This window comes from Typopeltis vanoorti, chromosome 20 (genome assembly GCF_054136105.1).
Source record: "Typopeltis vanoorti isolate ZY-2024b chromosome 20, IOZ_Tvanoo_1.0, whole genome shotgun sequence".
In the NCBI taxonomy this organism is placed as follows: domain Eukaryota; kingdom Metazoa; phylum Arthropoda; class Arachnida; order Uropygi; family Thelyphonidae; genus Typopeltis; species Typopeltis vanoorti.
The window spans coordinates 76,662,495-76,689,957 of record NC_143568.1 but is presented as its reverse complement, the minus strand read 5'-3'; the positions used below and the strand labels follow the sequence as shown (position 1 = coordinate 76,689,957).

The following is a 27,463-nucleotide window of genomic DNA, read 5'->3' as shown; positions in this document are numbered from 1 at the left end:
TTAGATTCTCATAAAATGTTGTTTCTATTGTTCTTTCTATTCTTATTATTTACTGACTTTTCCTTCTTTGAGTGGTTCTCACACAAAAGAAATGTTCTCCAAACATAATATAGCACCGAAAGACTTTATGAAGGGGGGGGGGTGCTTAAGGGTCAAAGCGATATAACTGAGAGGAGACCTCCACATAGCCTTTAAAGGAATGCAGAGAACCATCCAGAGCTTCTCGTGGTTCCCCCTGTTAGGTATCTACCTGGATACTGAACAAACGGGGATGCCTGGGAATTTGGGATTTAGCCAACCAAATTGTATTCTTATTGGCTTAAACCAAAATACCAAATGATGGTACATTTTCATGTCGGCTGAGGCATCACCCGGCTAAACAAGGCCCCCTGTTGTTTTTGCCAGGGAACTAGGGCAAACAGCGAAAAGTCAGCTACTGAAACAAGTAGTCCTAAAACTTACCCCAACTCAACATAACCAGAGTTCAAGATCAGTACTATCAACATAAGAAGCCCGAATGACAAAGAAATGGAGCTAGCTGAGGAATTGGATAAGTACCAGATTGACGTAACAGGAGTGACTGAAACAAAAAAGACAAAATCATGTGAGATTTTTCTGAGCAATAAATACAAAATATTATATTCAGGTAATGACGATCAAGGGAAAAGATGGAGTAGCCATAGTATTCAACACTAAATACGAGGCTAATCTTCTTGAATGGCAGGCAGTCTCAAGTAGAGTGATGTGGGCAAATATAAGAATGGGGAACTAGACAATGAGACTTATTTGTGCCTATGGTCCCAGAGAAGATTCTACTAAGGCAGAAGTGGAGGAATTTTTTGAGGCTTTAGAAAAAGCAACCGACACAATGAAAAGTTGGTCTTTATTGGGGATCTAAATAGGAAATGATTGTCAGACATACAAAAATATCTTGGCAAAATTTGGAGAAAAGAGCAAAGTTAATAATAATGGCAAATACCTGTTGGATTTCTGCTCAGGACATTGACTGGTTATTACTAACGCAATGTTCCAACATAAAAATGTGCATAAATTCACATGGAAAGAAGAGACAAGGAATAAGAAAAGTCTCATTGACTATGTTATTGTTGATAGTGATGTTTCCTCCCTGGTGCAGGACATCAGAGTGTACAGAGGATTTGAAATTGGAAGTGATCACCATTTAGTCTTGAACAGGATAAAACTGAATTTCATATTGAAAAGAACAACATGTAAGAAAGTTTTAAAGCAAATAAAAGTTGAACAGCTCTCAGATGTGAACTGTACACTAAAATACCCAAATATTATTCAAGAAAAAATTAAAGAGTTTGAGAACAGCAACCTAACCTTGGAGATTCAGTGACAAGTTCTAAGGAAAACACTGATTGATTCAGCCAGAGAGGCATGTGGTGAAGCTGTCTGCATGGAAAGAAAAATCAGAATTCCATGGTGGACACAGGAAGTTAAAGAAGAAAGCATATCAAAAGTTCCTGGCAAACAAGTCAGCTTGTGCTCTTAGAGAATACAGAGACAAATATAAGAAAGCTAAACACTGTGTAAAACTAGCTAAACAAAAGTCATGGGAGGACTTTGGTAAGAACACAGAAAATAAATATCAAGAAGGTGGCAAGATATTCTGGAGGTCGTTGAAGAAGCACAGAAATGGAGGAAAGAGTGCTTTAAAAGGAATTAGAGATGATGAAGGTGACATGAAAACAGGAGAAAAAGGTATGCTTGAAATATGGAGTAATTACTTCGAAAAATTGCTAAATGAAACAAACAGTGATGACAGAACAGTGGTAAAAAACACGCACCAGGCATGCAGTCAGGAATACATTATTATTATTATTATCTGACATCTCCAGGGAGTCAAGGATTCATCAAGGGAAGCTGTAAATTACCCAACCCAGCTATCATACCTACACTTGAATTCATTCACACTAGATGCACTCATTACCTGTAAGGGCAAATTATTCCGCTCACTCACTGCTCTCTGGGAGAAAAACCTAGCTCTTACCGCTTTCTTGACTGCAAATAAATTTAACTTCCATGGATACCTCCGTGTTCTCTCTCCACCTTTCATATAACGAAAAATTTCATCAGGTGAAATGCTATAACACCCATTCAAAAGTTTATAGACCTCTATCATATTACCCCTCTTTTTCCTGTTAACCAGAGTCTGCAATCCACATACTCGCAATCTGTCCTCATAATCTAAATCCCATAATCTGGATATAATCTTTGTAACTCTTCTTTGCATCCTTTCACAGCTTCTTTATCCCCTTGGAACCTGGGAGACCAAATCTGCACACAGTAATCCAAGTGTGGTCTTATCAAAGCCTTATAAAGAGGCAAAATTACTTCCTTATCCTTACATGTCAAGGTTCGCTTCAATAGCAATTATCCTCTGAGTTGTATTTGCAACTTTTGCTATGTGACCTTTGAAATTTAAATTCTTATCCACCAATACACTAAGATCCCTTGCCTCTCAGGTTTCTTGTAGCATAACCCCACTAATATAATATGCTGCTTGAACTCTAATCATGCCAAAGTGCATAACCTTACACTTTTTGATATCTGTCTGTCAACCATCCCCTGATCCAAGTCAATAGATTATGTTCCAGTCCCATATTCTTCAGTTTACACAACAGCCTATCGTGTGCTATCCTATCAAATGCCTTAGAAAAATCCAACATTATCATAGTGTATCCATTCCCTTTATTCAACTCAGCCGTAACATTGTTATAAAATAGGAGCAAATTGCTAAAATGACCTTCCTTTAGTAAACCCATGCTGTTTCCTTCAGAGTATGGAATGCTTGTCTACCCATTTCTGTATGCGAGTTCTTACCAACTTCTCTAAAATCTTCACTACCACACCAGAGATACTAACAGGTCGGTAGTTAGACATATCAGTTTTTGCACCACCCTTGTGCAATGGAACTATCATACATTCCTTCCATTCCTGTGGTATCATTCCTGAGCTGAGACTCAAGTTATACAAATGTGTGAAAGGCCCAGCCAATTCAGCTGAACATTCCTTTAACAAACAGACAGATATTCCATCTGTCCCTATTGACAAATTCTTATCCAGTTTATGCAAGAGCTCTTCAACCTCATTTTCATGAATCTCTAACTCTTCATCCAATCTAGCACCATGCTATATACACCTGGTTGATATATCTTAGCAAAGTGAGCACTCATTAACTGAACAATCTCTTTAGCTTCTGACACTCGTGTACCATCTGCATTCAAAAAAGTTATTCTTCCACATTCATTCTTTCTCTTGCTCGCAACATAATGATAAAATTCTTTTCAATTGCCTTTAGCTTGTATGGCCAATTTCTTTTCATACTCCGTGTTAGCTTTTCTCACAATACTCATTACTTTTCTGGCCTGAGCCTTATATATTTCATAATCCCTCTCACTCTTATTCTCATGATATTCTTTCCACGTCATCTTCTTCTTGTGGATCTCTAGCTTAATAAGGCTGCACATCCATTTCACTCCCAACCTATTTATTCTTCAAACACTAGGGATACATTCAGATACCGCCTCATTCAAGCACATTTTCAAAGATTCCCATGCACTGCTGACATTTTTTCCATTCAGTAACTGATACCATGGGACCAAAGATAGTATTCTTCTAATTTGATCATAATTTCCAGCTTTGTAATTCAGCATGTAGCCTGATTTAATTGGTGCTTCAATACAAGTAGATTCAATACTTCCCAAGAAAGAACAGCATGATCACTGTCACCAAATGGTGGTAAAATAGCCATATTCTTGACAGAGATCATTTTTGATGCTATGAGCAAATCCAATACTCTTTGACCTCAAGTTCCTTCTTTCACATGCTGCTTGAGAAAGTTATCTTGCAACAATTCAATAAATTCATGTTCTTCCTGATCATTAGATTTCTCTTCTACCCAATCAATTTTTGAAAAATTAAAGTCACCCATAATGATCCTTTCTTTTATGGAAACCCATAATGATCATTTACTTGGTACCCATAAAGTAAATTGACGATGCATTTCTTCGCCCCCCACAACTGAGCTGCCAGGTCAACACCCCACCATATATTTCATTCTGTTAACCTCCACTTCACACTAAATAGACTCAAACTATATGGAACATTATTACCATCATTGTTTTCTTGTATTTCTACCCTAACTGGACTTAAGTCATCTGATATCATTAGTAGCACTCGTCCTCCTCTCCTATCTCGTCATTCCTAAAAATAGTATATTCGTTACACTCGATCCCACTTACCATATCTGATTCTGATAGCCAGGTTTCACTAATGCCAACAATCTTAGGCCACATCGTATTCAATAAAGCAACAAACTCAACCCCTTTGTTTCTAATACTCCTGCCATTTGTGTATAGACATAATAAATTACGACCCAGCCTATTCTTATAATTAGATATGCAATGTATTTGGTCTTGTTCTAGAATTTTCTCTTTTCCCGTACATATCCATACTCGAAGTAGAAAAAGTCATCAAAGCCTGAAATGTGGAAAAGCAGCAGGAATAGATGATATTTGACCAGAAATGCTCACGTATGGAGGTATGAAAGTCTCTACAGTGGCTGCACTGCATAGTTCAGAAGGCCTGGACACAGGGACGAATTCCAGATGATTGGAATATAGCTCTCATAGTACCTATATATAAAAATGGAAATAGAACTGAATGTGCGAATTAGAGAAGTATTTCTCTACCGAGTGTTCCTGGTAAGATATATGCAAGTATACTTGAGAAACGGTTGAAAAGGATTGTGGAAGAGAAGCTTGGTGAAGAACAAGCTGGATTCAGGCCAAGTAGAGGTTGTCAGGATCAGATTTTCACTTTATGACAGATAGCTGAGAAATCATAGGAATATAACAAAGATCTGTATTTAAGTTTTGTAGATCTGGAAAAGGCATGTGACAGGGTGCCAAGAGAGAAGCTATTCAAAACGCTCCAGTTATATGGTGTTAATGGGGCATTATATCAAGCAATACTTAAATTGAAGGAAGTACAGGAAGGTGGTTTAATGTTAAATCTGGTGTCAGACAAGGATGTACATTGTCCCCTCTATTATTCATTATCTATATGGATCACATTATGAAGGAAAATGTTATTAAACATGATATCAAAATGGGAGATGTTAATCTCAGATCTTTGCTTTATGTGGATGATGTTATACTTCTAAATAAATCCACTACAAGTCTGCAAGATTCCCTGACTAAATTGAATAACTGTTGTAATAGATATGGTATGAAGGTCAGCATTAAAAAGACAAAGACAATGAAAATAGGCAGAAACACTGAAAATATCAACTGCATTGTGAATGGAGAACCTACTATACAACATGTAAAACATTTCAGCTACTTAGGCATGATTTTCAGTGAAGATGGTAAAGTAAATATGGGAAGAGACAACAGAATCAACAAAACAGGCATGGTAGGAAGTCAGCTGAATAAATTTATGTGGACTAAGAGAGAAATTAGTCGGAACACTAAATTAGCTGTATACAAGACAGTGTTCAAACCAATTTCAACTTATGGATCTGAGAGCTGAGTCAGAAGTAAACACGTGACCAAAGACTAGAGACTGCAGACATGACAGTCCTGAGAAAGATTAGGGACATGAATAGATGGCATCAATGGCAATATCATATTAAAGAAGAGGATATTAGGAAAGAATTTGACATTGTCAGCATCCAGGAATGTATTAGCAGAGATAATCTCAGGTGGTATGGTCACTTAAACAGAATGGGAGAGGAAAGATTAGCAAAACATGTATTCTCTGCCAGGTTGGCAGGAAAAAGACCTAGAGGAAGACCAAGATATAGGTGGATTGATATGGTTAAAGTGCCTTCAGCGCTTCCCAAACTGTGGGCCGCAGCCCCCTTGGGAGCCGTAGGTTTTGTTGAGGGGGCTGTGAAATAATGAAAACAAATGTTAAATGTTTTAAGACTAAGTAGATTTTTTTATTTTAAAAATGTATTTAACTTTTATTATTTATTATTTCTTTTTTGTTATTTTTTATATTTTAATGGAAAATTCACACATTGGTGTTGGTTCACAAACTTTGCTTCCTGCGTATTTCGGCGCTTATTAATGAATATTAATAAATATTGCTTATTCATATGTTTCATTTCAAAACAGCGGTTAATTGTATTTACTTCGAATGCTCTCCAGGGAAGCTCCAAATCTTCCTGTTCCTTTCATCACTTGTTCGTAATCAGGGACTGTTGATATTGACTTTATATACATATCAAAACTTGTTTTATATTATCACTGTCATCCGAGCTAGTTTTCTGTTACCAATAAAAGTTTCGCATATACTTCACAAATGAAAAAAAGCTTAAACAAGTTCATGTGGGGAGATAGTAACTCCTTGCAGTGGTAAACAACACACCCTCCCTAACAGCCACTGTACTGCAGAGGCAATAAAAACAAGTACTTTTCTTTTATTATGCCAGTGAATAAGGCATGAGGAGTCTGTGTAATATATTTCTCAACAAATAGTGCAATTAGAGACAACTGGGATAAAACACTAATTAATGAATCACATGTCCCCTCATACAGAAACTATGCTGTATAGACTGAAACAAAACCATATGTTGCATGGGCAAACACAGTATCTAACTAAAAACTATTGTTATTAATTAGATGTGAGTTTGATTTCCCAAGGTAGCAATAAAATTCAACTGAACATGTTAAAATTCTTAAAAGTGTTAAAACTAAGTAATATATATATATATATATATATATATATATATAATGAATGTTATGGCAGCACATATGGAATTCGGTTGAAGAGAGTTAGCATTTTAACTCAATTGTCAGCTATGCTTTTATCTTTCGGTGTTGCGCGATCTTTTGTTAATACCGCACCAATCATATGTATGTTTTAATAACCTGCCTTTGCTGTCTGTTTCGTGTTAGGCTTAATTACCTTAAAGGGAGAAAAGTCACAAAAGAGAAAAATGTTCCTGGTCTGGGGATTCCCTCATTCAGGTAATATTCACTAATTTCATGTTATCGGTCTGTGGTGTGCCAGTATCGGTAAGTGGTGATATTATTTGATCTATTCTACGTTAAAAAATTTAACCCTGAGATGGATAAGTGGCTGATAAAAAATAAAAAAATTCCCACGAACAATCAGAAGAAGCAGAAACAGACTCAAAAAAAAGGACAGTACGTCATATTTTACCAGAACAGCCCGCATTGTCTTCAGAACGAACCAAACGGTAAGAGGCAAAAAATGTAATATATGCATTTGATTTTTGCAATATTCGCTATGTATGTTTTGTATTGAATATAAATACAATAAATATTATAATAATATATCTCTCTATTATGATTTTTTTTCGAGGGGGGCAGTGAAATATTTTAATTTTTGCAAAGGGGGCCCTGACATCCAGAAGTTTGGGAAGCACTGCCTTAGAAGACAGAAATATAAAATCTGATAATATTGAAGTCTTGACAAGTAACAGACTGATTTGTAGGAAAATTGTAGATAGGAAGTTAGTAATGATGTAAATTCTTCATGCAGTACTATCGTATCCTATACACCCCTTGAGGGTATATACCAGGAATTTGATGATGATGAGACTTTATGAAACTTCTAACTTACTGGGATAGATAATTAAAAATGGAAGGAGAGAGAGAGGGGACTTTGAGCAAGTAAGGTTTTGCATAATTTTTCAAGCCCTGTGTGTGTGTGGGGGGGACATTCATTTAAGGAACACTAAATAACAGTAATCACTTGACAAGACACAAATTACTTAAAACAAAAAGAAAAGAAAAGGTGTTTGTACTATTTTTGAGATAATTTAATTTAAATGAAAACAGTCTTTGAATCCAAAAATAAATTAACATTTAACTGAAAAGCATTTTATATTGACATGGATAAGAGGATGGCTGACTGACAGATGTCAAGGAGTGGTATATGTGTGATGTAAATCTGTAAGATTCATGGTAATCAGTAGTGTGTCTCAAGGATCAGTCCTTGGTCTATTATTATTCAGTTTCTACATTAATGACATTGGAAAGGATATCACATGTGACAATTGAGAACTGATATCTGTCAGTCAGCCATCCTCTTATCAATACCAATATAAAATGCTTTTCAGGAGTGCTGCTGATATACAGTACTTGCAGAATGACTTGAATAGAATGGAATTGTGGACATGTGAAAATGGCCATCATTTCAATGTTAAACAGAAAGTCATGCACTTTGGTGTGATTAGATATCCAATGTCGTATTATACTAGTGGGATTATGCTTGAAGAAACTGATGAGGCTAGAGATCTTGGAGTTTTAGTAGATAGGAAGTTGAAGTTCAAGGGTCATATAACAAAAATTGTAAATACAACTCAGAGAATAATGCAATGTTGAAACAAATCTTGACATATAAAGATAAGGAAGTCATTTTGCCTTTTACAAAGCCATGATAAGACCTCACTTGGACTATTGAGTGCAGGTCTGATCTTTTGGTTTCCATGGTGTTTCTGACACAGTGCAGAGCATGCAAAGGAGAGTGTCAAAAATGATACCAGGATTGTGGATTACAGATTATGAAGACAGATTAAGGATTTGTAGGCTGCAGGCACTAGCAAACAGGAGAAAGAGTAGTGACATGATTGAGACAAACTTCTGAAAGGGTTATACAAAATTTCAGAATGGAATTTTTCTTTTTATGGAGGGTGGAGGGAAGGACAAAAGGGCATCCATGGAAGTTGAGAATGAATGCTGTTGAGAAGGGAGTTAGGGCTAGATTTTTCTCTCATAGAGTAGTGTGTGATTGGAATGGATTGCCATTGGATGTTTTGTGTGCAAGTAGCGTGAATGAATTCAAGAATAAGTATGATAGCTGGTGCATGTAGTATGTGGCCTCTCTCAATGAGTTCTTGACTCCCAGGAGGTCTCCCTGAATAATAATAATAATAATATTTTAAATATATATATATATATATATATATATATATATATATATATCTAAACAAATTAGTATGTCTTACAGTTCCAAATTCATGTCAGTATCAGCTAAGCTGACTGCTTAGTTCTATTTCTCATTTCTTTTCTGTTTTATTAGTTCTATTTCTAGAATAGTATGACGCATATTAAAAATGTATTAATGCATATGTATTTCAAACATACATCATATTTAAACTTCATGCTGTTTTTGTAAACTAACATTAATTTGTATATTTCTTGAAGTATCAGCTAAGCTGACTGCTTAGTTCTATTTCTCATTTCTTTTCTGTTTTATTAGTTCTATTTCTAGAATAGTATGACGCATATTAAAAATGTATTAATGCATATGTATTTCAAACATACATCATATTTAAACTTCATGCTGTTTTTGTAAACTAACATTAATTTGTATATTTCTTGAAAAATAATTCCTGCAAGGGAAAAAAAAAAGATACAGAGATAATCATTGAAATTTATGTTTGCATTAAAAAACAAATGTGGTAAATGACAAATAAAAAATAAAACAAATTTTTAATGAAATCTACTATTACAAATAGAATTAGACAATCTTTATTTAATGAACTATATATAAGGAACAGGTATCAGGTACATACGCTGCAACCTTCGAAAAAGTTCCCTCATTTGTTCTGGCTTATCATAATTGGATCTAAGTGCCATTAGTATGTCTTTGTTCATAACCACAAGTTTCTACCAATACAAAAAGTAACAGATTAAGTAAAATATAGAGTTGCATTTGTTATATACAGGAAATAAGCACAGCAATAATAATTTATTTTCTTTCTTTTTTCAAATGAAAATAAAGTAAATCATTCTAAGAAATTACAACAGATTAGCATAATTTGACTGGCAGTAACTGCACAAAGAAGAAAAATAATACTTAATTTTTAAAAAAGTAAATAAAATGAATGTACCACTTTTTATAATACATGCATGCATTAATTGTATATTAAAACTTCAGCATGCAGTGTAGTTTTGACAATACTTCTGCAGATGAGAATTGCAAATCATAAATATTGTATCAGTTGGCTCACGCAGTTTTGAAACATCAGTGTATCTCAATTGAATATCTAATTTCATTGCATAAAGTGCTTTGTTATGAGTATTTCTGCTTATGATTAGTATAGAGAGAGAACTCAACAGCACACCTCACAGAAGTCCTGACCTATTCCCAACTAAGTTTTTCAAGTGAGGATATAAAAATATTTCAAGCAAAATACATTTGAAGAGAATGACTTTGCTACTGTTAAAATAGCAAAGAATATATTTCAAATATATGCATCAATACTGAATATTATAAGATGTAAAACATTGACAATTAAAAGTTAATCTCAACTAACTCGAGCAAAGACCAGACCATGCTCCTCCTGTAACAATGTGCAAGTTACATCACTGTTCATATTGCATATTTATGACAATTAACACCTATTACATAAAACTATTTATCAATACCTATACACTCAACATTTCAACCCTTAATAGCAATACCACCATCAGGATTCAATATCACATCTACTAGCAATTAGGTGGGAGATGAATTTCATTGCCTGATGTGAGACCACCACCCTACTTATTGGAAGCCTGAAGTTGCTTGAAAAAACTTCCATGTTTGGTCTCTAGAGTAGGGTTTCTGGACTATGTCAAAAATAAAAAAAGTAATAAATAAATTAAATTAATAAAATTAATGTACAAAAAAAACCTAAATCATAAAGAATTATATTTAATTCTAGAAGGTCGTTATAAAGTCCTTGTATAGTTTTAAATTTTCATAACTTCCATTCTATAGAAAGTGAAAGAATTTATCACAGTTTTACATACACCCTTTATTGAAGACTGTTAATTCTCAGCATGTCTACTGTCATTACATATGTAAACTGAGATGTGATTCTGAAGTACTAAAAACATGTTTTGCAGTTGATTTTCAGTAATACCCTGAATCATATTAGTTATCCTAATCCACAGATCATCTAAAGAGCAAGGTTTTGTTTAATAAATGATAATCTTAACATGTTCCCCATAGAAAAATATCCCTGAGCTCAAATCACTTCTGGTGAACATGGTAGCCAAGAGATAGATCCATCTGTTAGGAAAAATCTCATTTAGAAATTGCCTAAAACTGAAAACAAAGTAACAATGTGAGCCATCCTGCTGAAACACTGAATCAGCTATAAGTCCTTTCTTTCCTTCTTGGGAAAACTAACCACCAGAGTTTCATGGCATAAACAAGTATTGTCATCTTTTACAACATAAAAAAAAAAATAAATAAAATAATCACATCTTTTCTTTTGCTCCAGATGTCAGATACCTATGAATAATTATAAACTCCACACAAACACCTATAGATATAAATGCTGCGATATAAGCAGGGAAACCTGACAAATAAGCAGTCGTGGACTACGAAATAGATTGAAACGACTACGAAAAGCCATTCAAGATGGTCACATAGCATGGCATGGCATAAACTCTTCCCATTGTTGAGAGAGATAGGAGTAGAAGAACAAATAATAAAGTTGATCTGGCAACTGTATAAACATCAAACTGCAATAATGTCTCTGCAAGAGGGTTGGTCAGAACTAGCTAAAATAGAGAGAGTAGGCATCCTTCATTGTGGCAGACAAAATGATGGGGGAAGCTTTAAATGAAGAGTATGGAATTATGATAAATGGCAAAAGAGTAAATGTTATTAAATTTGCAGATGACCAAGCAACAATAGCAGGTTGCTATAATGGACTGGAGAACAGGCTGAAAAGAATAAATAACAAGACATCTGAATATGACATGAGAAGAAACTTGATAATAGGAAAGATAAGAGCAATGATAATAGGAAAGAAACCCATACTGTGAACATCAGAATAGAAGATAAACCCATTAAACAACTTCCTTCCAATACTTACAGCAATTGATCACAGAAGATGCACATTGCACAAAAGAAGTGAAATCAAGAATTGTAAGGACAAAAAAAAAAAATAGCATTTTACGATAAATATCACATACTCACATCAAAGCAAATTGACATTCAAACTAAGAAACACTAGTAAAGATCTTCATCTCTTCAGTCGCATTATATGTGTCGGAAACCTGGACACTCCCTAAACAAGATCAGAAATACCTACAGTCCTTCGAGATGTGGTGCTGGAGATGATTAATGAAAGCGAGTTGGAAAGAAAAGAAAAGCAACAACAAAGTTCTCAAAGAAGTTGGCAAAGAAAGAAGTATATTGGAGACCATAAAGAAGAGGCAATTCAAATGGATAGGACACCTACTAAGGCATAACAATTTTCTCAAAACAGTAATAGAAAGGAAAATCCTGGGTAAAAGAAACTAGGGGAAGACCAAGAATGAATTTCATCAAACAACTACGTGAAGGTTTGGGAACAAGAAAATATGGAGAAATGAAGAGAATCACCAAAGAGAGGAACAAATGGCAGGAATGGTGTGCTACAGCCAACCAGTCCATTGACTGAAGTACCACACAACAACAATACAAAAGACAAGTACCAATACTATTATTACAGAATCACACATGTACCACAGCAAAAAAAAAACTGATTTATTATAGATATTTCGTCTTACATATCGTAAGACATCAGTACAGATTGTTGATCTCTATCTGGAATTACAATTAAATATATAGTAGAGCACATGAGCTACATTAGAATCACTCTCTCTCTCTCTCTCTCTCTCTATATATATATATATACAGTCGCATGTTTATCGGTTAGAAACTATTGGGCTGAAAATAAAATTAAAATGGATAATTTTGAGTTTAAAAAAAAAACCCTTCAAAATACAATTTAATTAATATGGTTAAGGATAACAACCCCCATATGACAACAACTTCCCACATGATTGATATTATGCCAATAAAGTAGGGCTTCAGCAATTTCCTCGTGGAAACGTTCATGTTTATACGTGGATCTATGTAATAATTCGGTGTTTACCCCATTGGATCCTGTGGCTTGTCAATCCTGTGTTGTGTTAGGCCAGATTTGTGAGGTTTGATGAGCCAGATATGGAATGCATTTCCTACATTCCATATCTGTCAATGAATGCATCTCTGCATTCGTTTACAGATCGGGTCTGTAATAAGACAAACTGCACAAACACAACACTTTGTATATGCCAAGTAGCATCAATGGCAGGAGTTTATCTTTTGGAGAAGATAATGAATTATGCATTTGGTGCTACCAACAGGAGAAGAGTTGGCCAGTCTCATATGAAGGTGGCAGGGTTTCTGAGAGGAAAATGAATTTTCCTCCTGGAAACTTCATTTTTTTTTTTTTTTTTTTTTTTTTGTCCAACAACCAGGCAAACCAGCCAGTACAAGAAACACAATTTACAGACAAAAATATACTCATAGCACTCTAAGCACCTGATCCTGAAATTACAGTTAGGAAATCCAAAGACTTGGAAAGACACAGGCACTTAAGTACCTGTTAGAACCAATGTGTTGAGGACATCATATTGGAGATTTAATGGAATATTTCCAGCACTGGGAAAGGATTAAAACTAATTTTAATGTTTTCAATATTTTCATCTCAGTCACTAAGACATCTTCAGGGATTGCAAATAACTTTTGTAACAACCTACTCAAATACAATACAATAACTAAGTGAAACACATAGGTAACTCTAAAGTCCTATCTAGATAGTGTGCCCTCTATGGGCATTTGCAGGTGGCTTGGATGTAATGTGGGATCTGGTAATTAATGTTTCCCAAATTTTGGGAAGTTTTATGCAACCGTATTTATTTAGATTCGGATGATTTCTGAATGCCGCCGCAGATTCTAAAATGTTTTTTTATAAGTTTTAGAGTCACCCATGTGTTTCACTTAGTACTGTATTGTATTTGAGTGCGTTGTTACAAAAGTTATTTGTAATCCCCGAAGATGTCTCAGTGACTGGGACGAAATATTGGAAGCATTAAAATTAGTTTTAATTCTTTCCTAGTGCTGGAAATATTCCATTAAACCTCCAACATAATATCTGTTAGAACCACTGATGACAGATATTAATAAATAATTTTATTTTGTCATGAAACATGTTATGAAACAACTTGACAAATTTCTGTAAGGATTCTGTTACAGACAAAAATATACTCATTTTATCAAAATTGTACAAATATCGAAAATGAATCAAATCCATAAACAAATCAAATAGTGATTATGAATTTTGCAAATTGCACATCTTAAGTATTCAATATTATTTTTGACAGTCACTTCCTCTGCTTTATAGTTGAAAACAATGCTGATTCTGCATTTCAATTAATATTAACCTGAAAGGCATCATCAACTTTATCAACATTTGTGATAATCTGTTAACCCATAAAATCATGTCATTATACCATGTACAGAGTACCCAGAAGTAACTGTGCAATTGCTAAACAATGGTCACCATCATTTAATTATTTTGATTACTAATTTTCTTGCTTTTGTTTGATATTATAAAGTATGTTTCTACACATACACTGCATATTTTTTTCTGCTAATAAAATTTTAAAACGGTTTTGCTTAAATTTCTCTGACTACTGTTTGTATAATGATACAAATCTTCAATGAACAATCAACTAGAAAGACCACAGATATCTGTATGATACACCTTGGAGAATGTGAAATCATGCTACATTCAAGGCAATTGACAATTCCTATGAGAAAGCTTAAGGAAGACAATAGTTTTCCAACAGTAATAGCTTAGAAATAAGTGGTCAAAGAACATCATTTTTTAAATGTTCAAATGAATTTTTAAAAAAGAAATTATTGCAAAAATGCAATATATCAGTAAACACTGCATTTCCGATTAATAACAAATTATTAGGAAGTAAAGAAATATATCCAATGTTGTTAATTATGTATGGTGAAAACCAATTTTAAAACTGAACCTGCATGTAATTTGACACATGGCAGACACTAGTTATAACTAGAGGGAGAGTACATTTAGGAGATGGTATCTGCACTCAAATGAGTGTGATAATGAGCCAAGGTTGTAATTTCAGTCCCAACCTTGAAAGATGGTAATGAAAACTTTATAATCTTTTAAACTTTCCCAAAAAACTACTGACTTGCTAGGTTGTCTGGTACAACAGCATCCCGAATATACAGAGAATGATGTGATAAATAGAAAATAACAAACGAGTAAAAAGGTTTGTGTTGGCAGTTCTTGTCAATTTATTTAACAGTATTAATTTACAACACAGAATAATTTGGTTAACAGTGAGACCAGTTTAAAAAAAAAATATGTAACAGACAACACAAGGAAATAAAATCCCAGCTGGTGCCATCTATTGTTGGTTAACAGTCGGATCAGTTAAAAAAAAAAATTGTAATGGATAACACAAGGAACTAAAGTCCTAATAGGTGCCATCTATTGCTGGATAAAGTCCCAGAATTTTGGTAAATTGAAACAGCCACACACTGCTAGTCCCGACTTGGCATAATGATAGTGCCAAATGGATTTTTTATATTCTTCAAGGTGGATGCCGACAGTATGAGGGCACTTCATACACTCCTAGATATGAAAACAGAGTTAGCCCTTAGGTGAATGATGAGTTGACAATTTGATATATGGTTTAAATGTGATGCAGAGCTGATATTTAACTGGTAATTAATTTACGGAATTGACAACGCATATAAAGTAAATAAATTAAAGATAACTTTAATGAATCACTTCTATATTTCGGCAATGTCACATTGCCATCTTCGGGAACATAAAGATATGGTATGTGCACTAAGGAACTAACAAAGCAAATGAGGAAGAAAATAAGAACTAATTTTGTTCCTAAAGTCCTAATGGTGCCCTCTAGCGGGCTAATTTGGTAGTCTTGGCAGTTGGGCTGAAGTTCTCAAAATGAAAGTCTCCCAAATTTGGGGCAGTTTCATGCACCCAAATTTGTTGAGGTTAGGAACGTTTTTTAGAGCTGCTGAAGATTCTTTGAATAGTCTCGTATTTAAACTTGCTGCGATGGATTATTTTTGTCTTCTTCCAACGAATTTTATGGTGGGTATCTAAGGCATGGTCTGCCAGTCCAGAGCGGCTGTACTGGTGAAAACGGATGTAGTCTTGGTGTTCTGAAATCCTGATATTTGTTGTTCTGCCTGTTTGGCCAAAGTAGGACAATTTGCAGCTGCAAGGGACCTGGTATACACCAGGTAGGTCTAGGGGAAGTGGTTGGTCTTTAGTAGAGCGGATAAGGGATGCCAACTTTTTATATGGTCTGTAACAGGAAGTAAGGTCATATTTTTTGAGGATATTAGTTATTTTTTCAGAGGTGCCCTGGATGTAGGGGATAGTGATAGACTTGGTGTAGTCTTTATTGTGGAGGGGGGTTGTGGTTTACAGGTTTTAGTATTTTTTGGATTTTTTTGGGGTTGTAGCCATTGGCTAAGAAAGTGTTGAGGATGTGGTTTAGTTCCATAGTCAGGGCCTTGTCATCTGAGCAGATTAATTTTGCCCTGTTATATAGTGTTTTTATCACCCCATATTGTTGTGAGGGGGGGGGGGATTGCTGGTGAATGTATCTGCCAGTGTGGGTGGGTTTTCTGTAAACAGAGAAAACCAAGGATCCATCAAGCTGGCGGGTGATTAAAGTGTCTAGGAAGGGGAGGGTGTTGTTTTCCTCTTTTTCTAAGGTGAACTGGACTCTGGGATGTTGGTTGTTTAAGTGTGTTAGGAAGGAGTGGAGTGTATCTGAGCCATGTGGCCAAATAGCAAACACATCATCCACATAACGAAGCCAAATAGTGGGTTTTTGTGGGGCAGAGTTTAAGGCTTTCTCTTCAAATGTCTCCATAAAGAAATTGGCCAAGGGTGGGGAAAGTGGTGAACCCATGGCTGTCCCCTCTATCTGTTTGTAGAACTTTCCTTGCCAAACGAAATAGCCTGAGTTCATTGTGAACTGAAATAGGGCTGAGATATCGGGAGGAAACTTGGCTTGGATGAGCTCTAGGGTTTCTTTGAGTGGGACATTAGTGAATAGGGAGGAGACGTCAAAACTGACCATTATGTCAGTGTGTTGGAGCGAGAGGTTTTCTATACTGGCTTTAAAGTGGGCTGAGTTTTTTATGTGTGATGATGTGTTGCCAGTGTAGTGTGTGAGCGTTTTGGCTAAATGTTTGGCTAATTTATATGTGGGGGAATCAATGCCATCCACTATGGGACGCAATGGCACATTTTGTTTATGTGTTTTTGGGAGTCCATATAATCGGGGGGGTCTAGAGTTATAAGGTTTTAGTTTGTTGGTGACTTCCACAGGCCAAGAAGTGACCTTCTTAAGGAGTCTGTGGAGAGTTCTAATCTGAGAGCTGGTCGGATTATATTCAATGGGGAGGTAAGTCGTACGGTCTAGTACTAAAGCAGTTAGCTTACCTTTGTAGTCTTTTTGATTGAGCACCACAGTGGCGTTTCCCTTATCCGCCTTGGTGATTACTATTTTTTTGTTGTTTTTCAATTCTTGTAGGGTTGCATATTCGTTTTTGGATAAGTTGGTTTTTGGAGGTTTGGCTTTAGTGAGAACAACGACTACATCCAGTCTCACGTTGTTGGCGATGTGGTTAGGCAGGTTGCGAATTCCACGTTCTATTTGGATCATGATTTCTTCAGCAGGTATCCTTTTAGGAGCTAGGGCGAAATTGTGACCACGTGAAAGTGCGGTGAGTGCTTCAGGCTTTAAAACTGCCGACGAGAGGTTGATTACTGTGTTAAGTGGTGGCTGGGGTACAGAAGTAGAAGTCTTTGTCAGGTTTTCGTATTTTTTCACGTGCCGACTACGTATTTTTTCGAATTCCTTTCTTGCCGATGTGCATGAAATGTCATGAAGTATCGACCATAGATCAAGGCCGAGTGTGTTAGAAAGCTCTTCCTCTAGCGCCCGTACGGTTTTGTTTTCGTCGGCAAGGAGAACGCGCGTCGCGGTAATTTGTTCTCTTAACAGGGCGAAGCTAGTGCGGTTGTAAATACGTAGAGCTTTCTCGGAAGTGAAACGGTGCTTTAGTTTGACACAGTTGGGGATCACTTTGTTATCCCGGCAGCGTTTTAGGAACGTCAGACGATTTATTTGCCTCGATATCTTCAACCACAATTTGCCGCATTGACGGGCCTTTCGTGCGATTGCATCTCCGTGGATGATCATGATTCTAGTAGTAAGACTTATACGTTGGTTAGACATAACTGGTAATTAATTTACGGAATTGACAACGCATATAAAGTAAATAAATTAAAGATAACTTTAATGAATCACTTCTATATTTCGGCAATGAATAGAAATAATCACTTCTATATTTCAGATACACTCCACTCCTTCCTAACACACTTAAACAACCAACATCCCAGAGTCCAGTTCACCTTAGAAAAAGAGGAAAACAACACCCTCCCCTTCCTAGACACTTTAATCACCCGCCAGCTTGATGGATCCTTGGTTTTCTCTGTTTACAGAAAACCCACCCACACTGGCAGATACATTCACCAGCAATCCCCCCCCCCCCCTCACAACAATATGGGGTGATAAAAACACTATATAACAGGGCAAAATTAATCTGCTCAGATGACAAGGCCCTGACTATGGAACTAAACCACATCCTCAACACTTTCTTAGCCAATGGCTACAACCCCAAAAAAATCCAAAAAATACTAAAACCTGTAAACCACAACCCCCCTCCACAATAAAGACTACACCAAGTCTATCACTATCCCCTACATCCAGCGCACCTCTGAAAAAATAACTAATATCCTCAAAAAATATGACCTTACTTCCTGTTACAGACCATATAAAAAGTTGGCATCCCTTATCCGCTCTACTAAAGACCAACCACTTCCCCTAGACCTACCTGGTGTATACCAGGTCCCTTGCAGCTGCAAATTGTCCTACTTTGGCCAAACAGGCAGAACAACAAATATCAGGATTTCAGAACACCAAGACTACATCCGTTTTCACCAGTACAGTCGCTCTGGACTGGCAGACCATGCCTTAGATACCCACCATAAAATTCGTTGAAAGAAGACAAAAATAATCCATCGCAGCAAGTTTAAATACGAAAGACTATTCAAAGAATCTTCAGCAGCTCTAAAAAACGTTCCTAACCTCAACAAATTTGGGTGCATGAAACTGCCCCAAATTTGGGAGACTTTCATTTTGAGAACTTCAGCCCAACTGCCAAGACTACCAAATTAGCCCGCTAGAGGGCACCATTAGGACTTTAGGAACAAAATTAGTTCTTATTTTCTTCCTCATTTGCTTTGTTAGTTCCTTAGTGCACATACCATATCTTTATGTTCCCGAAGATGGCAATGTGACATTGCCGAAATATAGAAGTGATTCATTAAAGTTATCTTTAATTTATTTACTTTATATGCGTTGTCAATTCCGTAAATTAATTACCAGTTATGTCTAACCAACGTATAAGTCTTACTACTAGAGCTGATATTTATCGTAATGGCAATTCAACGATTAGCAGACCATAACTTGGATACCCCTTGACACAGGATCTAATGGGAAAAAACAGAAGTCATAAGTCAGAGAGATTGGTTTTGAAATCATCAAAAGCTTAAAAACATTCACCAAACCTCAACAAGTATGACTGTATCAATTTACCAAAAATCTGGGAGACAGTCATTTTAAGATCAAATTAATACTTTAGGACTTTAGTTCCTTATATTATTCATTACATTTTTAAAATTTTTTTATTTATTTATTTTTTTTTAAATTGGCTTCATTGTTAACCAAATGGTTGCTGTTCATGTACTATGACAAAGTTTTTGTGCTGTGAGGATGCTGGATATAATACCAGTTAAATAGCAGCAAATAAGTTAACTATTATTTTCTTATTATTCTGTGCTGTGAGTTAATACATTAAATTAATAAAAGTCGGATTTCAGACTATTCTTCATCATCAATCAACATCTTCACTATCTGGAGGCCTATAAGTTAAGCAATTACAGAAAATGACAGAAAATACCAATTAAATTAGAGATGTGGATGAAAACAACTGAAAAATCAACAGGCATCAATCATATTTGAAAGGGGAGGGAATATGTAAAATAAAGCTTTTGTTCAACTTTCATTACCGCTAAAGGCATTTATAAATACCTGTAATATTTTTTTGGTATTTTCCTCTAAAAAACATTTTTTAGGGGAAAAAAAAAAAAACAAATTACAAAACCCACTAATCTATGATCAGTCAAAATATTTATACAAAAAAGGCTATTAACTGAATTTTGGTTACTCACCTCTGGATCTTCCTCACCTCTTCATCAGCAAGAAATCCAGATGACCAAATCTGTACATAGTAGTTCAGATCTGGTCACCTGGATTTCTTGCCGATGAGGAAGAGGTGAGTGACCAAGATGGTAGCAGGCCTATGGAATAAGCCTTATGAGAACAGGTTGAATATTCATGGGTCACAGATGGAATCTTATCACGGCTCGATAAAGAGGAATAATAACCTGCTTGTCTCTGCTCATCAAAGTATTCTTCAGTAACCAAATAATCCAATTAGCCGCTTTAGCCACTTTTGCTATGTGTCCTCCCTATCCACCAACACTCTGAAATCTCTAGCTTTGTCAATTTCCTGGAGTACAGTTCCATCAATATGGTATACAGGTGGTAATCTTTTCACCTCAAACTGCATAACCTTACACTTTGCCAGATTAAACTGATATCCATTCTCCTTTGCCCAGACCTCTACTCCAAATCATTCTGCAAAATTTGAACATCATCTATTGCTCTACCAAATTTTGCATTATTGACAAACAACTGAACAGTTCCTCTCAGATCCTTTCCTTATCATCAAATGTACAAATTATACAGTACTGGCCCAAGAACAGAGTGCCTGTGACATGCGACTAGAAGCATGTCTTCTTCTGGACTCGTAAATAAACTACTTGCTGATCTCTCCATCAACCACCTCTTATCCACCTCACCAACCTTATATCCATCCACAGGTGCCATAGTTTATTGATTAGAATTTCATGTGGTATGCTGTCAAAGGCTTTTGCAAGGTCCAGCAGGTACCACTGTAAACCCATTACTTTTATACAGCTCAGCTGTCACTATTATAAAACATGGGCAAGGTACTAAGGCACAACCTACCTTCGCAAAACCATATTGCCCCCTATAAAGTATCTTATTCTGTCTATTCTTGCCTGTATTTTGCTCTTGACCAACTTCTCTGATACCTTGATAGCAACTCCTGATATGCTGATCAGTCAGTAATTTATAACATTAGTCCTGGAGCCTCCTTTATGCAATGAACCCTCTTTCTATCCCCCCTTGGACTAACCCAAAGCCAAGACTTAGATTAAACAATGTGGTCAAAGGCACTGACAATTCCCTAGCACCTTCATGTAAAACTTGAGCTGGTATGCCATCTAATCCCACAGCTGTATTCATATCAAGGTTCTGCAATATGCCATGCATCTCCATTTCATTTACTTCAGTTCCCATATAAGTCTTTCCCCCTCTCATTACTGCAATATCTCCACCTGGATGATATACTCTTGCAAAGCGTTCACTTAGTAATTCTACTATTTCAACTGATTCAGCTACCTCCCTACCATCGGTATTCGTTAAAATCATTCTGCCACAAACATTCTTCGTTTTACTTGCGACATGTCAAAAGAACTGTTTGGAATTATCTTTGGCCTGCATTGTGAATTTCCTTTGATATTCTGCTTTTCCCTTTCTTACCACACCGGTTATTGTTCTGTCCTGTGCTTTGTGCTGCTGGTCACCTTTCTCCTTGAATTCTCTCCACAATTTTTTTTTATAGCTCCAGCTTAATGGTGATATTCATCCATTTGATTTACTCTCCTAACTCTAAGTATGCAAGTATTACTTCCCTTAAACACTCCTTTACCACTTCCCATGCACTATGAACATCCAGCCCTTGCAGTTTAACATGCTATGGCACTGATCCAAGCAATTTCCTTAGCTTGTCATACTTACCAGCCCTGTAATTCCACATATACTCTTCTTGAACTGAAAATTCCACACATTTAGCCACTTCCCAGGTCAAGACTATATGATCACTCTCTCACCAATGGGTGGCAATGTGCTTGTATTGGTCATAGACAAATTCTCAGATGCAACTAACAGATCTAGCAATCTCAAACCTCTAGTATATTCTATCACATGTTGTCTCAGGTAATTATTCCTTAGTAACTGGATAAATTCCATTTCCTTCTTCCCATGTGCCCCACCCCTCCTCCTTCCAATCTATGCTCCCATAGTTAAAATCCTCCAAAATAATTACCTGCCCTCCACTCACTGAGCATATTTGCCAATGCATACTAGCCCTGTCATTTTTTTCATCCTCTGGTCTGTAGATGCATTCAATTGAATATTTTGTCCTGTGGCCTCTATCTCAACACCAGATAGCCTCAAATGTGCTATTTTTACTAACCTGCAGTTGAACTTTTACTCTCTTTGTTACTGATGATAGTTGATGCAGTTCATCAACTATCATCAACTATATCCTTCACATTCTATCCCACTATCAATATCATCTTCTGTCAGCCATGTCTCACTAATGCCAATAACCTTTGGCCAAGATGAATTAACCAATGCCAACAACTCTTCCCTCTTGTCCCAAATGCTCCTGACATTAGTGTACTTAAAGTGCAAAAGCCTCTTTAGGCCCACTGCTATCCTGACACTTTATGCTAATTATCCCATTCTGGTTTGTTACCAATGGTATTAACTTAGGCATTTTATGCACATTCTTACACTCAACTGCCTCACTGGTATCTGCATATCCACTCAACATTTCCCCCCCCCCCCCAAAAAAAAGCTCTAGTTTCCCTGATTTCATACATCCACTTTCGCTTCATTCAACAACACTTTTTCCAGACTCTGAATGCCGAATCCATTCAGATCAAACCATCCTTCTTGTATAAGTCCTTTCGCAGATCAAACTCACTCCATACATTCACAAACTCACCATTATTCCTCCTGTATAACCTACACATTGATTCATTCTATTATGGTACTCCTCAGCTCTACTCTATCATACTGCGGCAACAGACTCACTATCTTAACTTTCTATTTTTTTGCTATTTCGACTAATTCTTTCATATCCTCCCTAATGCCATACTTTTCTCTTTTCAAATCATTCTTTCCAGTCAAAATAATCAACTCTTTCAATTTACTCTTTTGTGTTCTCATAGCCTCACTAACATAATTACTTTTTTGCACCTGAAAAGCGTGATTTTGTTAATCTCTCACCAACCACACCTCTTATAATAGACTCGGTGTAAAAGACTTGCTCCTTGTAGTCTTTTGAGGTCCTTCCACAAATTGCTAAGAGGGGAAATCCGCTACAAGTCTGCAAGATTCTCTGACTAATTGAATAGCTGTTGTAATAGATATGGTATGAAGGTCAGCAATAAAAAGACAAAGACAATGAAAATAGGCAGAATCATTGAAAATGTCAACTGTGTTGTGAATGGAGAACCTGTGGAACAAGTAAAACATTTCAGCTACTTAGGCATGATTTTTACTGAAGATGGTAAATTAAATATAGAAATAGACAACAGAATCAGCAAAGCTGGTATGGTGGGAAATCAATTGAATAAATTCATATGGAATAAGAGAGAAATTAGTCGGAACACTAAATTAGCTGTATACAAGACAGTGTTCAAACCAGTTTTAACTTATGGATCTGAGAGCTGGATCAGAAGTAAAACACTTGACCAAAGACTAGAGACCGCAGATATGAGAGAGCCCTGAGAAAGATTATAGGCATGAACAGATGGCATCAATGGCAATATCATATTAAAAATGAGGATATTAGGAAAGAACTTGACATTGTCAGCATCCAGGAATCTGTTAGCAGAGCTAATCTCAGGTGGTATGGTCACTTAAACAGAATGGGCGAAGAAAGATTAGCAAAACAAGTGTTCTCTGCCAGGTTGGCAACAAAACGACCCAGAGGAAGACCAAGATATAGGTGGATTGATACAGTATAAAGTGCCTTAGACAATAGAAATATAAGATCTGATAATGTTGGAGTCTTGACAAGTAACAGACTGATTTGGAGGAAAATTGTAGATAGGAAGTTAGTAACGATGTAATTATTTTCATGTAGTACTATCATATCCTGTACACCCCTTGAGGGTACATGGCAGGAATTTGATGATGATGATGATGATGGAAAAAAGAGATCATTTTATGTTATTAACAAAGTCAAATGGCAACTTTTTATTCGTATCTGAAAATTTTAATATATTTAAAATTCACAAATCTTAATTACTAATAATATTCATTGTAAGAATCATACTTCAATATTTAATTATTTATTCATAAACCAATCTCATTTCAAAATTAGTTTATTTATTAAATTCTTTAACTTTTGAGCTCAGAAAAAGATGCAATCTTAGATCAGTTTTTATGTATGTGCAAATTTTACAATTAAAAAAATATAATACATATTTGATTTAGAAAGTTCTAAGAAGCCTATACACTTCCTTTTATTTTTCATTTGTAATTTATGTTTTTTTTTAAAATTTGAATGAAAGAAACATAAGTTTCTTTTGTACAATTAAAGAATTGTACAAAAGAAAGATGGAAAGTTTTAATTCATGGAATGTGAAGATTGTACATGAAATATAATAATCCAAACAAATTCATTACAGCAACAGTTTCTGATATATGCTCTCCAAATTTGGAAAATCTTCTCCCCTCTTCCCCATTATCGGCTCTATTGGCTTTTTTTCTATGCCACTACACACACACACACTTGGATGGGTGAAGTCAACTGCTAGCCTCTTAACCATTCAAATACAAAACGCTATAACAATGAATAAAGGATGAGTAAATGTATTAGTAAGCCAGATACTGAAAATACCTAATCAAATAAGCACCAAAATTAAAAATGCGGCTCCTTTGAAAAGGTTTAATCAAAGAAATGCCTTCCTGTATAATTAAATATTACATATTAAATATGAAAATATATATATAAACCTGAAAGCATCATTTTGAATCTGAGAATGAACTACACTGAAGTACAGAATACCCTTGTTTACAATAGTCCTACTTGCAACCTCCTGCTTTTATGACCTTTCTTACAGTAATCCATTGAAATGAGGCTCCTTCAAATCTGTACAAATCCAGAAGAATCTTAGTACATGACTTTAGCAGAGTCATGTACTAAGATTGTAGTTTTTTATTTATTTTATTTATTAATTATAAAATTTTTATTTACTTAATTTCTTTTATTTAATTAATTTTTTTCAATTTTTATTTTATTTAATTATCGCTAGAGGTCAGGCTAAGAAAAAGATTAATTAACAGCGTAGATTTAATTTACCAGTATAGAGTGCAAGAGCATGTAGCTTGGTTACCTACACACATGTATCCTTCTGATGATGACCTCAATACAGAGGTCGAACATCAAGTGTTATTTTATTAATAATTATTAAAATAATCATTTCAACATGTATTTTGTGTCCCTAAATTCGTAAATATGAATGATGATCACTGTGTAACCTTAAAAGAAAGAATCATCATAATCCAAGGAGATTTGACCCACAAGCAGTGCAGCCTCTATGGTAAGCTAAAGATACGTGTTTCCTTGTTAGCTAATCGACTAGCCTTTTTGAAACGATGTAGAGACAGCAACTTAATACCCAACTGCATTAAACTAAAGAAGTTTATATCAAAGCACTCTGTATCTATGCCCGGTTGGTAAAGCATTGTTAAGAGAACAGATCCACGAGGCACGAAAAAACCTAGCATCTACCCAAGCCAAAGTTCTACAACTTAAATTAGAGCTATCCAACTACGTTAATCCAGAAATTTGGGATATTTTAGACAGGATCACAGATGACTCGGCCAAGCACTTATTACTGAAAAAAAAAAAAAAAAGAATTAATAAAATTAATAATTAAGTTTCAAGCACAACAACATGAAAGCACAAGACAATCAGGACCCCATAACGAAAGGAGCAGTCAATCACTCACAAATGAAGCTAGGAGCAACCAACCACCATCAGACCATGGCTTGGTTATCAATCAATCAAACTACAATCTCACCCAAGGTGAACTCTCACTGCTGGAGAAAGGTCTAAACTAAGCCACTGCACCAAGGTCAGTAAACAAACTCGATATTATTTATCATATTGAGAGAGGTTTAAGATCCCTCCCTGCCAATCTAGCTGATAAAATATGCATGGAAACATCCTGTATACTAAATTCAAACAAAAAACTAAGCAGCAATCTAAACAAAACAGAAAAACTGGCCCTTAAATCCCTAAAAAATAACCAGGACATTATAATCACAAAAGCCGATAAAGGGAATGCCACTGTCGTTTTAGACCGGACAACTTACACAGAGAAAATGAACCATTTGGTATCATTTTCTCACCTACCAAATGATAAACTACAACCCCACGAAACATATCAAAAAGAAAGCAACTGAATTAATTAAATCTGTTAACACATGGCTGGAAGAAACAACAAAAAAAAACTAATACCTCATTATGCTCGCGCACCCAGAATTTATGGCCTGCCAAAAATACACAAAACAGACACACTACTACGTCCGATTGTTGAAGGAATTGACAGCCCAAATTACCACTTATCCAAAAAATTAGCATCACACTCCAGGAATTGGTATATAAAAAATACACAACATTTCATAAACAAAATTAAAAAAATTACACTCAACGACCAAGATTTATTAGTCAGTTTTGACATAACTTCCCTTTTCACCAATGTCCCGATCAATGATACTATCTTGCTCCTACATAACATATTTTCACACGACATCACAGCCCTCTTTGCCCACGTACTCCGCTCCGGATATTTCGTGTAGCAAAACAATTTTTACCTTCAAAAAGAGGGTACAGCCATAGGTTCACCACTTTCTCCCCCCCCCCCCAATTGCTAACTTTTATATGGAAGACTTTTGAGCAACGAGCTCTAGAGTCAGCATGCCTAAAGCCAAAAATTTGGCTCAGATATGTCGACAATATTTTTGCCATTTGGCCCCATGGCTGCGAAGCACTAAATACATTCCTTAGCCACTTGAACAAACAACACAAATGTATCCAATTCACCATTGAAATGGAAAAAAAAACAACTCTCTTGTTCCTAGACACACTCGTCTTCCCTCAGGCTGTCTCTCCTTTTCAGTCTACTGCAAACCTACACACACAGGCCAGTACATACACAAAAATTCTTATCACCACCCAACACAAAAACTAGGTGTCATAAGCACCCTTAAACACAGAGCTCAAACTATCTGTTCAAATGAACAAGCTCTAAACCAGGAATACAAGATCATCAACCATACATTTATAAAAAAATGGATACAGTAAAAAACTATTCACAGGATCCTCCACAGAGATACTAGTAAAAACAAAAAAGATTTCAAGAATGCTATTGCCATACCTTATGTTAGAGGCATTTCCGAAAAAATAGACAGAACACTACACAAATACAACCTCAAACCCACCTTTAAACCCCTGACGAAATTAAGATACCTACTCAGTT

At 35.8% G+C, this 27,463-nt stretch overlaps 1 protein-coding gene across 6 annotated transcripts in view; it reads right to left on the bottom strand.

Annotated features, from left to right (window-relative positions):
* The window catches only part of Hem (Nck associated protein 1 Hem), a 393,688-nt gene that overhangs the window by 76,150 nt on the left and 290,075 nt on the right, over positions 1 to 27,463 (bottom strand). For all 6 annotated transcript variants that reach the window (XM_090409885.1, XM_090409889.1, XM_090409887.1 and 3 more), the window contains one exon: positions 9,581 to 9,674. In XM_090409885.1, the coding sequence (XP_090266011.1) occupies positions 9,581 to 9,674 (94 nt within the window). The remainder of the gene's footprint in view (positions 1 to 9,580; positions 9,675 to 27,463) is intronic.